This window comes from Tribolium castaneum, chromosome 5, assembly GCF_031307605.1.
Source record: "Tribolium castaneum strain GA2 chromosome 5, icTriCast1.1, whole genome shotgun sequence".
NCBI lineage: Eukaryota > Metazoa > Arthropoda > Insecta > Coleoptera > Tenebrionidae > Tribolium > Tribolium castaneum.
This window is the reverse complement of record NC_087398.1, coordinates 15,395,101-15,407,466: the sequence shown is the minus strand read 5'-3', so window position 1 is coordinate 15,407,466 and position 12,366 is coordinate 15,395,101. Positions and strand designations below refer to the sequence as shown.

The window sequence follows — 12,366 nt, the reverse complement described above, 5'->3', positions numbered from 1 at the left end:
TGCAGTATGTATATTTTTAATTCAAAAACTAATTATTATTACACAAAATTTACCGTTCGCCCTTAAATACTTTATATTTTTTATTGGTAATCTATGTTGCTTGTTTTAAGCGCGCAGCAGCGTTTGTAAATCAAACTTTTAAAAACGCGCGTTTTTTAAAGTATCCATGACAACATCTATAACTCAAAATAGAAAGGTAAAGATAAATGGCAACTTTTTAATGATTTTTTATTATAGTGACAATTAATTCCATGACAACTAAATGTATACTGATCTCATATTAGATTATTTCCAACTTTTGCAATATTAATGTCAGTATCTATAATTTCAAATGTACCAATAAAAAAAATAGCATAAAGTTTTCGTGGATAACTGATCTATAAAACACTTGCTTTATTTTGAGCACTCCGGCTACGCCGTTGTGCTCGAAAAGTCGCACGTGTTTACAAGACCTGAATATCCACTTATACTTTAATACAAAATTGACGCCCATGCTTTGGGAATTCGATTCAAGAGGCTAATACAAATCGAAAGTTAAGAGTAAAAAATTTTCCAATTGTCCTTCGTTATGGAGTTATTGATAAAAATGTAAATAATTAGCTTTATGCTGTCTTTCCAATAATTTGTGTAACATAATTAATTAATTGATGTTAGCGATGTTGTTAAACGTCTTTGGATTGGTCTGTCTAGTGACAAGTACTAAATTCCTAAGTTTTGTATGTTTAAAATGATACAATACTATTGCATTAGTGCATTCGAGATCTTGTCGATATGTTAAAAGCTCAGTTATAAGCTTATAAGTCAGATGTGTGTAGTGAGTATTATGCTAAAATTTTATATTTTAGTTTCTTATCAATAACTTGATAACGAAGTCCATGCGGACAATTTTTCACTCTTAACTTTCGAATTGATTTAGTCTCCTGAAACAAATCCTAAAAGCGCGGGCGTCAATTTTGAGACACCATGTGTACTATTCTGTGTAGTACGTAATTTTTTTTTATTTTTATGATCAAAATTAATTAATCAATTGATTTAATCGCATCACAAAAAATATTATTTTTTATGTCAGGTCAGGTCCGATCAGGTCTGGTCAGGTCAGGTCAGATCTAAATGCCTAAATAGTTAAAAGTTGTTTAGTGCAGAAATTACAAAAAATGGTGCTAGCTCCAAAAATTACTTAATTAAAAAATGACCATAAGTTAAAAATTTAATTTTAAAACACGTTTCTTTTTTTTTAAAGATAAGCTAATTTACTATTGGATCATTAAATCACGAAAAATAGATGGCCATAAAAAAATAACCAAATCCAAGAAAAAATTAGATTTTGTGATTAAAAACTTAATCCAAAATTTGAAAGTATTTGAGCAGTCAGATTGCTATTTTTTGCTATTTGCCGTATCGTTTTTATTATACGATAGATCGACTTAAAGTACACAAACTAAAAATATTTTTATTATACACAGTGTTGTATACAGGGTGATGAACAAATGTTTTGTTTTTTTTAATAGAAAACCCTATATATTTTTGCAGTTAAATTCTATACAAAAAAATAATGTAGCTTTGTATAGATTATTACGGATCTATCTCTTTTCGTTTTGGAATTATTTAACTTTTCGTTATAAAAAAGACCAATATTTGAAAAATCACTACGAAGTCGCCAATGAATATTTTGCGACAAATTTGCCACAGAAAATCTCAGAATACCTCGCAGTTTTAGCAAATAGTCGACTTTTACTTGAAAAACGCAAATAATGTACAGAGTGTGCCAAAACGAAAAAAGTTTAATAAATTCAAATGAAACACTATGTATTTTTTAACGTATCGGCACCATTTTGCATAAGCTTTCTAATGGTATTCGAGTTTTTTTTTAAATTATTTTATTACAAGAAAATTTTCTTGATATGTACTAATGTGACTAATTACATTAGTAATTTAATTAATTAATATAATTGATACATAAATGAATTTTGCTCTTCAAAAATTAATAATAAAATAAATAGACAAATTTAGTAGTTTATATTAGTAGTTAATTAAAATTTTCTGGTTGCCTGAGTAGATAAAAATTGGTACTTTTCAGAAATTTCATAAAAATAGAATAATTAAATGCGCCAAATTCCAATTCCAGAACCACCTACACTCTTTTATAAACAGTCCGTATAATTAGTTTTTACTTGGAAACTATGCTTAAACAACTTGATAAAAGCAAAAGTAAATTTTCAAACATGTTTTCAAGAAAATTTTGCAAAATAACACAATTGTGCTAAAAACAGGTTCGTTAAAATTTTGAATTCAAAACACGTGAAAAATACCGTTTTTGCTTTAGAAAAAAAGCTTTTAGGAAAATGATCGAATTTTTAAACCAATCTGAAATATTTTTCATTATCAAAAGATGATTTCCTTCTGGCTGGAAAAGAGAACATTTTTGATTTAGCAAATATTTAAGTTATTTTCTGGTAATAATGATAAAAAAACAAAAATGAAATAAAATCGCTCATAAAGTTGCTTCAATTTTTATTACTAAATAAGAGAACGAGTGAAATGAGGTGTTTTTATTTTTATACATTTATTGTTTTTGTAACAAAATGAACATAATAAAATAAATAATATATAAATACATCGATGGCTACAATAAACTAAACTGGTACAGTACAATGTAAATTAAATCAAACTTGCAAACACACATCCTAATTTTTTGTTCCACTCTCTCATACACTGACTAGAGTTGCATTTAATTTACATTATAGTAGTAACGAAAATACTGAACTGTTTCATACTGTTTTAAAATGGAAAAAGTACAATTATCTTAAATTTAAAGTGACTAGCATTATTAGTGTACTTGAGTGGGCAAAATACTTTCCACAAATTGATTTAAACACTGTAGCATTTATTGAAGGGCTTTTGCAATAAACACTACACTGTTTCTCACAGCGGTGTCTCAAATTTATTGTAAATTTTTGAGATATTCTCGATTTATCTGCATCTGTTTCCGCATGTTCTCTTTTGCCCAAGTTTTTCGCAAAACATCGATTGGTGCCGTTATGGAAATTGTAGGGCTCCGTCTTTGGATACTTCGCTCGGAAGGCACCTAAAAACATACAAATTAATACAGGACATTTAAAAAACAACACAAATATTTTCTACTCGAATGCAACAAATCATATTTTGAACTGTATTTATTAATTAATGTACCTAATAATAATAATGTTGTGAATGTTATGTGTTTCATGTATTTTGTATTGTAAAATTGTCTGAATAGTTTTGTTTAATTGCTCTGAAAGTTTGCTAATTGTGTGTTCAATAGTTTAGTGAATAATTGGAGTTGAGTGTTAATTATTAATGTGTAAAAGATACAAACATGCTACCAAAAACGACTCTAGTTCTACAACTCCAATGCCAATCTCTAATGGACATCCACATTTACAAAAAAATACTTACACGTTTTTATACAAAGTCTTCTGAGGCACACTTATTTTTTACGTTTTTTTAACACTCTGATTTTCACTATGATTGGCAAAAAACAATTTTTCGTTCAATATTTTGAGAGTAAGTCATTTGATTTTTCTTAGTTATTTACCTGATTTTCGATGTCCTGCGATTCCATTTCAGTCAAAACGTAAAATCTGGGATCAGTGACTCCGCTCCATTCACTGTTAGGTCTGTATTTTGCGGCCAATTTTGGTAAGAGATAACTGACGGTTTCTTGGTCAGCAGCTACATCAACGGGCTCCAAATATCTTCCTCCGTAGTAATTCGTACGCTCTTCACTTCTTACAACAACAACCAAAGCAGCGCATACCAAGTAAACCGGCACACGCATGATACGGACCTGGAAAAAACACATTTTCAAAAAATGTTACCAAAAATATGCAGGTTTAATTTAATCATGAATTCTGTTATATTTGATGACAGAAGTCGTCCAGAAGTCAATAATTAACAGTTAAAAGTAAGTGAATATTACAGGAATCATTTAATTATTTAACTTTGATCAATGATCATCGTAACATCGTAAAATATAAAACGCAAAAATTTCATCTTCATTTCTGGTTTTTCAAGATTCCGATTTTTTTATTTTCATAGATTTTGATTTGTAGTATTTATTTATTCAAACTTTTAACTTAACTTTTCAATAAGTTTCAACTAAAATTCTGATACTTACAAATATTTAGTTTTTATTAACAATGATATTGCTTTTTTAAATTTATTTTTGGATAGTTGTTTGGTTTTACAATTTATGTTGGTTCAAATTTCAGAAATGAAAATGAGGTTTTTAATTTAAATTCGTTGTTTTTGATTGTTTCATTTTAATTTTAATGTTCAACTTCCGCGTTCTTTAATTTTTTAATAATAATAATAATAATAATAATAATAATAATAATAATAATAATAATAATAATAATAATAATAAAATAATAATAATAATAATAACTACAAATCAAAACTACAAATATGCTCTTTATGAAAGTTATATTAAGTGAAAAAATTTTAATTGCAATAAACTCTTATTGAAAAAAGAAACAGAAAATAAGATGTCTAGAACTAAAAAAAACTGAACAATTCAAATGATAGGTATACTACGTATTCAAATCCGAGAAAACGTACACACGTTCAAATTTTTTTTAACGATTCCTAAAATCAAACGCTTATTTTGCAACGGAGGCACGGAGGCAGTATTATAGTATAATAAAAAACAAGTTTCGTAAGACCAGTCTTGATTCTTGAAGCACAAATTTAGTTTGAAAAACGTGTGGCGTTAGACACGAATTATTTGAAAGAATAAGTGCTTCAAAGTCTTATACTATTTTCTGTAGTTTGCACCCTTTTGCCGTTTTTTAACAAAAATTGTTATCTTAGTCGATTTACGGATTTTTGTGACGATTGGTAATGTCTTAATTTTGAAAGTGAAAAATTGATTTAAAATCTTTGTTTTAACCAAATTCGGTCAAAAAACAGTAATATGGATGGTAATGGAGGCAATTTTTTGAAACAACACTTCATGACGTTGCGTGCTTTAATATGCATAATAAAGCATCAAAATGGTGGCAAACTACAAAAATTAATTAAAAACACTTCTTTTTCATTACTTTAGACATCTTTATTTTAGATATGAAAGATAAGTTTAGTAGTAGAAACGGTTGTTGTAATCATAATAACGATATTTTTTAACTTTAACTATTCATTCGATCTAACTAAAGTTAGTGAAACAGGGCTTATGGAGAAATTGTTTTAAAAATAATGTGGAATATTTCACAAATCACAAGTCCTTATTTCACTCATTTCTATAATTTAGTTTAATTTCTGTGTAGAAGAAGAATCTATTACATCTACTGTACACTCAACAGCATATTCTGAAGATGCCATTATAAAAGCTGAAAGGTTTCTACCTATATAAAATATACTACAAGTATACAAGGGTGTTGCACATAGCGGAATTACAAATTTAGTAAAACTGGATAGTCTTCCTTAGTTTCTTAATCTATTAAAAAAATTTAGTTAGTTATTAAGGCCCAGTTTCTGTAAACATATTTAACGGAAAGATACATTTAGGGTCGGTTTACAAAAAGCGAAATTAAGATTTAATTTAAAATTAAACTAATTTGAATTAAGTTGCCATTTAAAATGCATTGACAAATGTCAAGTTAATCGCGATTAAAACTTAATTGCAATTAAAATATTTTGTAAACCGACTCTAAGGACCGGTTTATAGAAGCGTCATTAATTTAATTCGCAATTAAATGCGTGATTAACGGATCACGTGACCAAATAGAGCCAATTTGATTGGTTAACTTTTAACAACGAATTAAAATTTGATGAAGCTTTCTATAAACCGGACCTTAATCTTCAGTTGAAACATAGCAACGCCAATCAAATAGGCGCTGTCATAGCAACTATCGGAGAGATAAAGTTTAACTGTAGTTTAATCGTACCAGAAATCGGGCCTTAGATAGGTTTAGTCTCTTGCTTGAACATTTGAAAAGTGTTTCTAAAAAACAACAATTTATGACTATTACTAATGAAATAGTCATTAGTTTGACACAACATACAAAAAACCTTGCTTTGGAGGACTAGGGAAACAAAACACGTTGCTAGAAAAAAAAATAGGTAGAACCGACAATAAAAGTGGGCACTTGAATTATTTTATTTTATTATTTTAATTTTATTTCTGAATATCAGAAATAAAATTAACTAGACGCCCTCTGGTGATGACTTTTGAACTATGTCGAAAACAGTAAAGAAATTTTCGTAATCCACATTTAACTGACATTTAATGAATTATTCAACAATTTTGCGTGTATAGTGTTAATTACTTACAATAGAAAAGAATCACTTTAAAAGTACGTGGTGGTAAATACTAGCGTTGACTTTGGTTTCGTAGTTTTTCGTGGTATAAAGTGTTTATTGTTGGAACTTGAAAGTGGATAAAAAGTGAAAAATATTTCAATTTTGATTACAAAGTGTTATTAAACAGTTGTCTAATTAAAGATTATAAGTAATGGATCACAGCGAACACAAAGTTTGGCTCAAGAAACCAATAAATTAGTGAAGTGTGTGAATTTTAGGTTAGAATTTTCCACTGAAAAAATCATGAAATGCTGCGGTAAATCTACAAAACTACAATAAAGATTAACAACTGCTGACACATTTAAACGTAAATTATGCCAAAAGGTAGGCTTTTCAATGTCTTTGTAATAATTTTCCAATAAAGAAAGTGAACCAAACAGTCATCGTTATTCGTGTTTTCCTCGTCATCTCTCATTTGTCAACATAAGTTTCTTGCATCAAAGATACAATAATCATTCCGCATAGGCAATGCAATAATTGTGAAGCCCCAAAATTCGTACAACGCTCAAAATATCCGAATAAACATTTTCCCGCCATTTATGGTTACTGTTTTCGACCTAGCTCAGTGGCGCCCCCAACGGTAATTTTATTTCCGAATAGGAACTCTAGTTTTAATGATTAGTCACTTGAAGACCTCTGTATCTCGCAAACGAAGAATATAAGACCTACTTTCTTTGCATTTTTGCCATCTCTATTGCTTTTACCACTAGCACCTTTCCGGTGGGGAGTGAGTTCTGATACTCCCTGTTTCGATTTTCAAAAATTAAATAATAAAATGTGTACTTTTTGTATCTAGTGTTCTGGAACTTTTGGATATTTGGGTGCGTACATCAGACCCAGGCCTCGTAAAGTTGTGTGAAACACCCTGTATTCTTATAAAAGTATTTGTTTTAACTGTTATGAGAGATATTATGTAGTTTTGTAATTTCCAATTGATGAATTTTTGTGTTTAATTTAAATAATTAAAATTGTTAATTAAACCCCATAAAACTGTCATGAATAAAAATGAGGAACAATCTGCTTTGAGTTATATTTTATTTTTACTTATTTATCTAAAAAAAATGCAAATAATTTTTTTAATAAATTCGAAAATGCTGTTCTTTTAATTTTTTGTTGTTTTAAGGGCCGGTTTATATAAAGTTTTGTTAAAATTTAATTCGTTGTTGAAAGTTAACAACGCGAATAGACCAATCATATTTGTTCAATTTGGTTATATAATCAGTTAATCACGCATTTAATTGCGAATTAAATTAATGACGCTTCTATAAACCGGTCCTAAATTTTTGTAATTGTGTTGTTATAATTATGTTAATTACGTGATTACAAGATGCTGAACTAAAATTACTATTATAAAACAAAATTTAAAAGTTTTTTTTCTCAAATGAGAAATATACCAAACTGCATTATTCATACATTTCTTTACGTGTCATTGAAATTCAATTCAGAAGTGTCCTCAATACCTTTACACCAACAAGACACTTGATTATTATTTATTGATTTATTGCGGCTATTGTTTAATTTGTATTCATTTCTTGTGTTTACCCCACTTGCGTATTCCGCTCTGCAACTTCAAAGTAAATAATGATTGATTCAAGAGCGTTATAACTCTTTGATGCACTTTTAATTCTCTCTCCACAGCATAGTATTGAGAATACGTTGGAAAGAATGCAATAATACTCGTCCAAGATTTCCAATAACTTGGCGTAAAAACCTGAATCCAATTTTCTGGCCACAAAACAAATAATTTACTCGTTTAAGCCCTTTGAAGTGTTTTACACAAAAATAAATAAAACAAATTTTTCGTTTGCATTATTAAAATTGTTTGTCCAACGCACACACACACCTGAAATCTCATCATCGAGATTGTAAAATTGAAATCAGCAAAGCGCTGAACAAATACCGGCTTTTCTCCACCAGACTAAAACTATGCATTTGATGAGTTTAGAAGAAGGCAAGGTTTTATTTATTCAACGAAAAACACCCAAAAATCGAGTTATGCAAATCGCACAGTAGACAGTTTTTGCACGTATGTAGTTGCCTTTAAAATAACACATCGTTTATAGCAGGTTTTCGTAAACTTAATCTTGTTTATGGGCTAAAAGCGCCATGAAATCGCACCTCATTGACATAAGAACTTTATTTAGCGCTCGATATTCATAAAGAGGTAAGGGGCTAATAAAGAGTAAGAGGGTTAAATGAGTTCTTGACGTCATAAATGTGCATTAGAGACCGGATTTTTTGGAAGTTAAATTTATGTATTAGAATTTTTTATAAAAAACAACAGAAATTAGGTACTAAAAATCCGGTAATGTAGGACATAATTTATATGTAATTAATTCTATACAAAAAAATAAACGAAATACGTTTTGTAAAAAACTTAAAACTCTCTATTCCACAAAAAAGTTATAAAGAAGTTAATCAATTGCTGATACTAAATATTGTCTTAAAATTGCTGCTGTAATTCTTGTTCTAAGAATTCATCTCAACCTAAAAAATGAACTCACAGTATGGAAGAATACATAGCAATAAAATCAGGTACCTCTGCGATACCAATATGTTTTTCAATTAACATTTTTAATTTCAGTAGATATATTTTTATGTCCAATTTGTCAGTTCGTCACTAACTAATTTTTTCACAATTATGGCTTGAATAAGCTTTTGATAAAATTGATTACATTTTATTCCTTGGTTCAGTTGCTTCAACAAGTGACGATCACACTGTGTCTAATTTTATTTTGCGCTATATACTAAAATATATAAACTAAAGTAAGAAAAAAAGTCATTTTTTAAAGTGACTTGACTAAAATAATGTTGTGTTTTTGCAAGAGCAAAATTGTAAGTTGTGCAAATCGTTACACTGTGCAGGAAAACATTTTTATTATTGTCGAAGCTTATTTCTGAATTGGAGACCTAATAAATGAAGAATGATAATATTCGGTGTCTAAATGCCTGTCATTAATTCTATAAAGCGGCATTTCTGATTTTACATGAGAAATTCACAGACGACTAGATGAGAATCATTTAAAAACACACTGCATTTCCAACTGTAAAGTAGAAAAATTAAAAATTTTAATTTCGCCTACTGTAAACTTGTCCTAAGTAAGTAAATTTAATGCTGACAAACTAAAAAACTAAAACAAAAGACTTTTAAAAAATAAGATTGAAATTCTGAAAAATTAAGTGACTGAAAAATGAAGAAACTGAAAAAAACAATAGAACTGGACAAGAGAAACACTTAAAAAGAAAACACTTATTTTCTAAATAAAAATTCAAATTCAAAAAAATTCAAAAATTCTATCAGAGGCTGAAAAGCTAAGACACCTAGAAACTGAGAAACTGAACTACAAAAAAATTGAAAAACAGCTAGATTGAAATTCTGTAACACTAAGAGTGACTGAAAGAATGAGAAATTTAAAACTGTAGAACTGTAAAGTAAAAACATTAAGAAATTGTAAAACTGAAATTATAAGATAGTGAAGCCACTAAAACCTGAAAAATTTTGAAAATGAACTAGTGAACTACACAAATCCTTTCAGATACGCAAAGGCCATGATTTTTAACAATGCCTTTCGGGTTTTTCCAAATTTAAGTTAGGACACTCAGACAATTATTTTTTTTCAAATTATTAAAACGAAAAACAGCCTTTTGTGAAGCCTTTTGTGTTTAATTGTCAATATTATTTTATTTTATTATTTTTTTTAATTTTTCTTATTATCAAAAAGATAGTATTTTAAACTTTAAACAAAATTTTCGGTTGTCATTAAAAAGAAAAATGACGTTTCAACTCAAAAACGCATGTGATTACAAATGTCAAAATGTGCAATTCAAAAAAAAATAAAATGTACCTGTTCGAGTTTTTTTGAAAAGCGATCATTAACGATGATATGAATTTTGTGCCTTATTTTTGGTTCAGTCTGTATACACTAAACATACTTTAACCAATCAAAATAAAAACATAAATATAAACGAGAAACAAAAAAGTATAAGTAACGAAAAAAGCTACAATTTCTTTCTCGTTTGTTATTTAATTCTGATAAAAATAAATCAAAAGCAATTTCCTATGTGCTTTTTGTTTTTCGAATGTCCAGTTTAGTAAAAATAATTACCTTTATTTTTACTGAAAAAAGTGTTCTCACAAAATCATAAACATTCGATGTTGCATAACTGATGGCGCTTTGCCGTTTTGACTTCCCCAAAAATAAAAATGCATCCATATTTATGACGCTTGTGAAAAATGTAAGTTTGTTGTCTATTAATTTTAAAATAATAAATAATACCTAACTGTGATAACATAAAAAAATGCAGACGACGCAAAATCATAATTTTATAATACATAGGTAGGTAATTAGTATGAGTTTTTCCAGTTTATATTTTTATCAAACGTAACACCTAAAATTTGACAAGAAACGGCGAGAATTTCAGGAGGTGCCCCTGATCCCAAGGGGGCACCTATACCAAGTTTACCCTATTTATAATTAAAAAAAATTAAACACAACTTTTGGATGTTTAAAACAGTTTAACAGTTTCGAAAAAATAAAAATTGTGTCAAATATCTACATTTTTAACAAAGCAGATTTATTTCGAGTTTCAAGAAAAGCCCTTAAAATTGCGCGAATTAGGGAAGTTGCTTAACATCCGGTCTCTAGTGATTTTTTAGTGAGCAAGAAAACAATTCCAAAATGGAAAATTTAATCAAAGCGACGAGTTGAAAGGTTATTTTTATCCCGTTGAGATATTTTAATTGCGGTTTGTTTCCTAATAAGTGATTTAGCAACTCTTTATTTATTTTTCTAGTAATTATGCTGATATGTCGAGACTTGCACGTTCAGATCTAAATTTAGCTCGTATTTATTCACATTTTATTATCTCTGCTGGAAATGAAATATATTTCCATCTACTACATGTTATTTACCTATTCCCATTCATCATTCCGAAAACTTACGCAATAAAACGCCAATTGAACCAAGTGTCAACACGACGAGAGAATGATTTTGTTCCACTTTCGCGTAACATAAATCTAAATTTACCACTAATTGAAGTTAAATTTAACGAGATAATCAGCTATTGTGACGGTCGTTTTATTTTTATTTGGTTGAATCAATAAAAAAGCCCTTTTAAAAAAATATAAAATCGAGTCCTACTCACATTTGATGTTTCATAAACGCACCAAGAACAAACAAGCCACTTTATTTTACACTCAGTTTTGGCGAAACGATGGCACATTTGACGTTAATGCCATGATAAAATGGTACATTTGTGAAATGTTTCCAATGTTCCACAATTATATATGTAGAAGATTAATGGTCATGTGACCTAGACAAACGAAACGTGTGATGATGGCTGTACTAATAGATGAATTAATTTTGTTTGAAATTTCGAGTTCGGTTCAGTATTTTCTTTGCTAATATTTCGCTCATTAGGACGAGATTAGCCGGCAGAAAATTTCCTATTGTAACCATGTAATAAACTGATGATTTGGTCTATTTGGTTCTAATTTCAAGAGTAACCACAATATGCCAATATTGGCTCATGCAAAATTAAAATAATTCGATTCAGATGAAAGAACAAGCACTAATAATATTATTGGTGTTTGTTGACAAACATTGCACAACATTGCTACTTGAGGCATCATCCAAAAAATTAAAACATAATTTACTCGGCTCTTTCTCTATTTTACTATAAAGCCGAATGTTTACACATATTCGAAGCGATTTAAAAGTCGATAACACTAGTGAACAGAATATTTTTACTCGTATTTCATTAAAGTAAAATTTATAGCATAAATTGGGTTAGGTCATAATGCGATTACGAGGCCAAATCCATAAAAATTTCCTTTGCGTTAAGTTGTTAATTGGGTAAAATGTAGTGCAAAAATGATTGATTTGTGATCTCGTCTGTGAAGATCAAACATAAATACATAAAACTTAGAGGAAACTAGCACAAAATTTTATTAATTTTTAAAACAAAATAACAAAAGTTGAATTACAAAGTATCAAGCCGAGATTTGGTTAAAAAGAGGGAAATTTG

The 12,366-nt window shown here is 28.8% G+C and overlaps 1 protein-coding gene across 5 annotated transcripts in view; it reads right to left on the bottom strand.

Annotated features, from left to right (window-relative positions):
* Nucleotides 1–12,366, bottom strand: part of Dh44 (Diuretic hormone 44) — a 123,910-nt gene that overhangs the window by 1,559 nt on the left and 109,985 nt on the right. For 2 of the 5 annotated variants that reach the window (XM_015979666.2, XM_015979669.2), the window contains one exon: nucleotides 3,575–3,826. In XM_015979666.2, the coding sequence (XP_015835152.1) occupies nucleotides 3,575–3,826 (252 nt within the window). Of the gene's footprint in view, nucleotides 1–2,494; nucleotides 3,086–3,574; nucleotides 3,827–11,484; nucleotides 11,641–12,366 lie in introns of those variants that run through there. The other 3 variants (NM_001170625.1, XM_008201878.3, XM_064356534.1) reach the window with 3 other exon arrangements.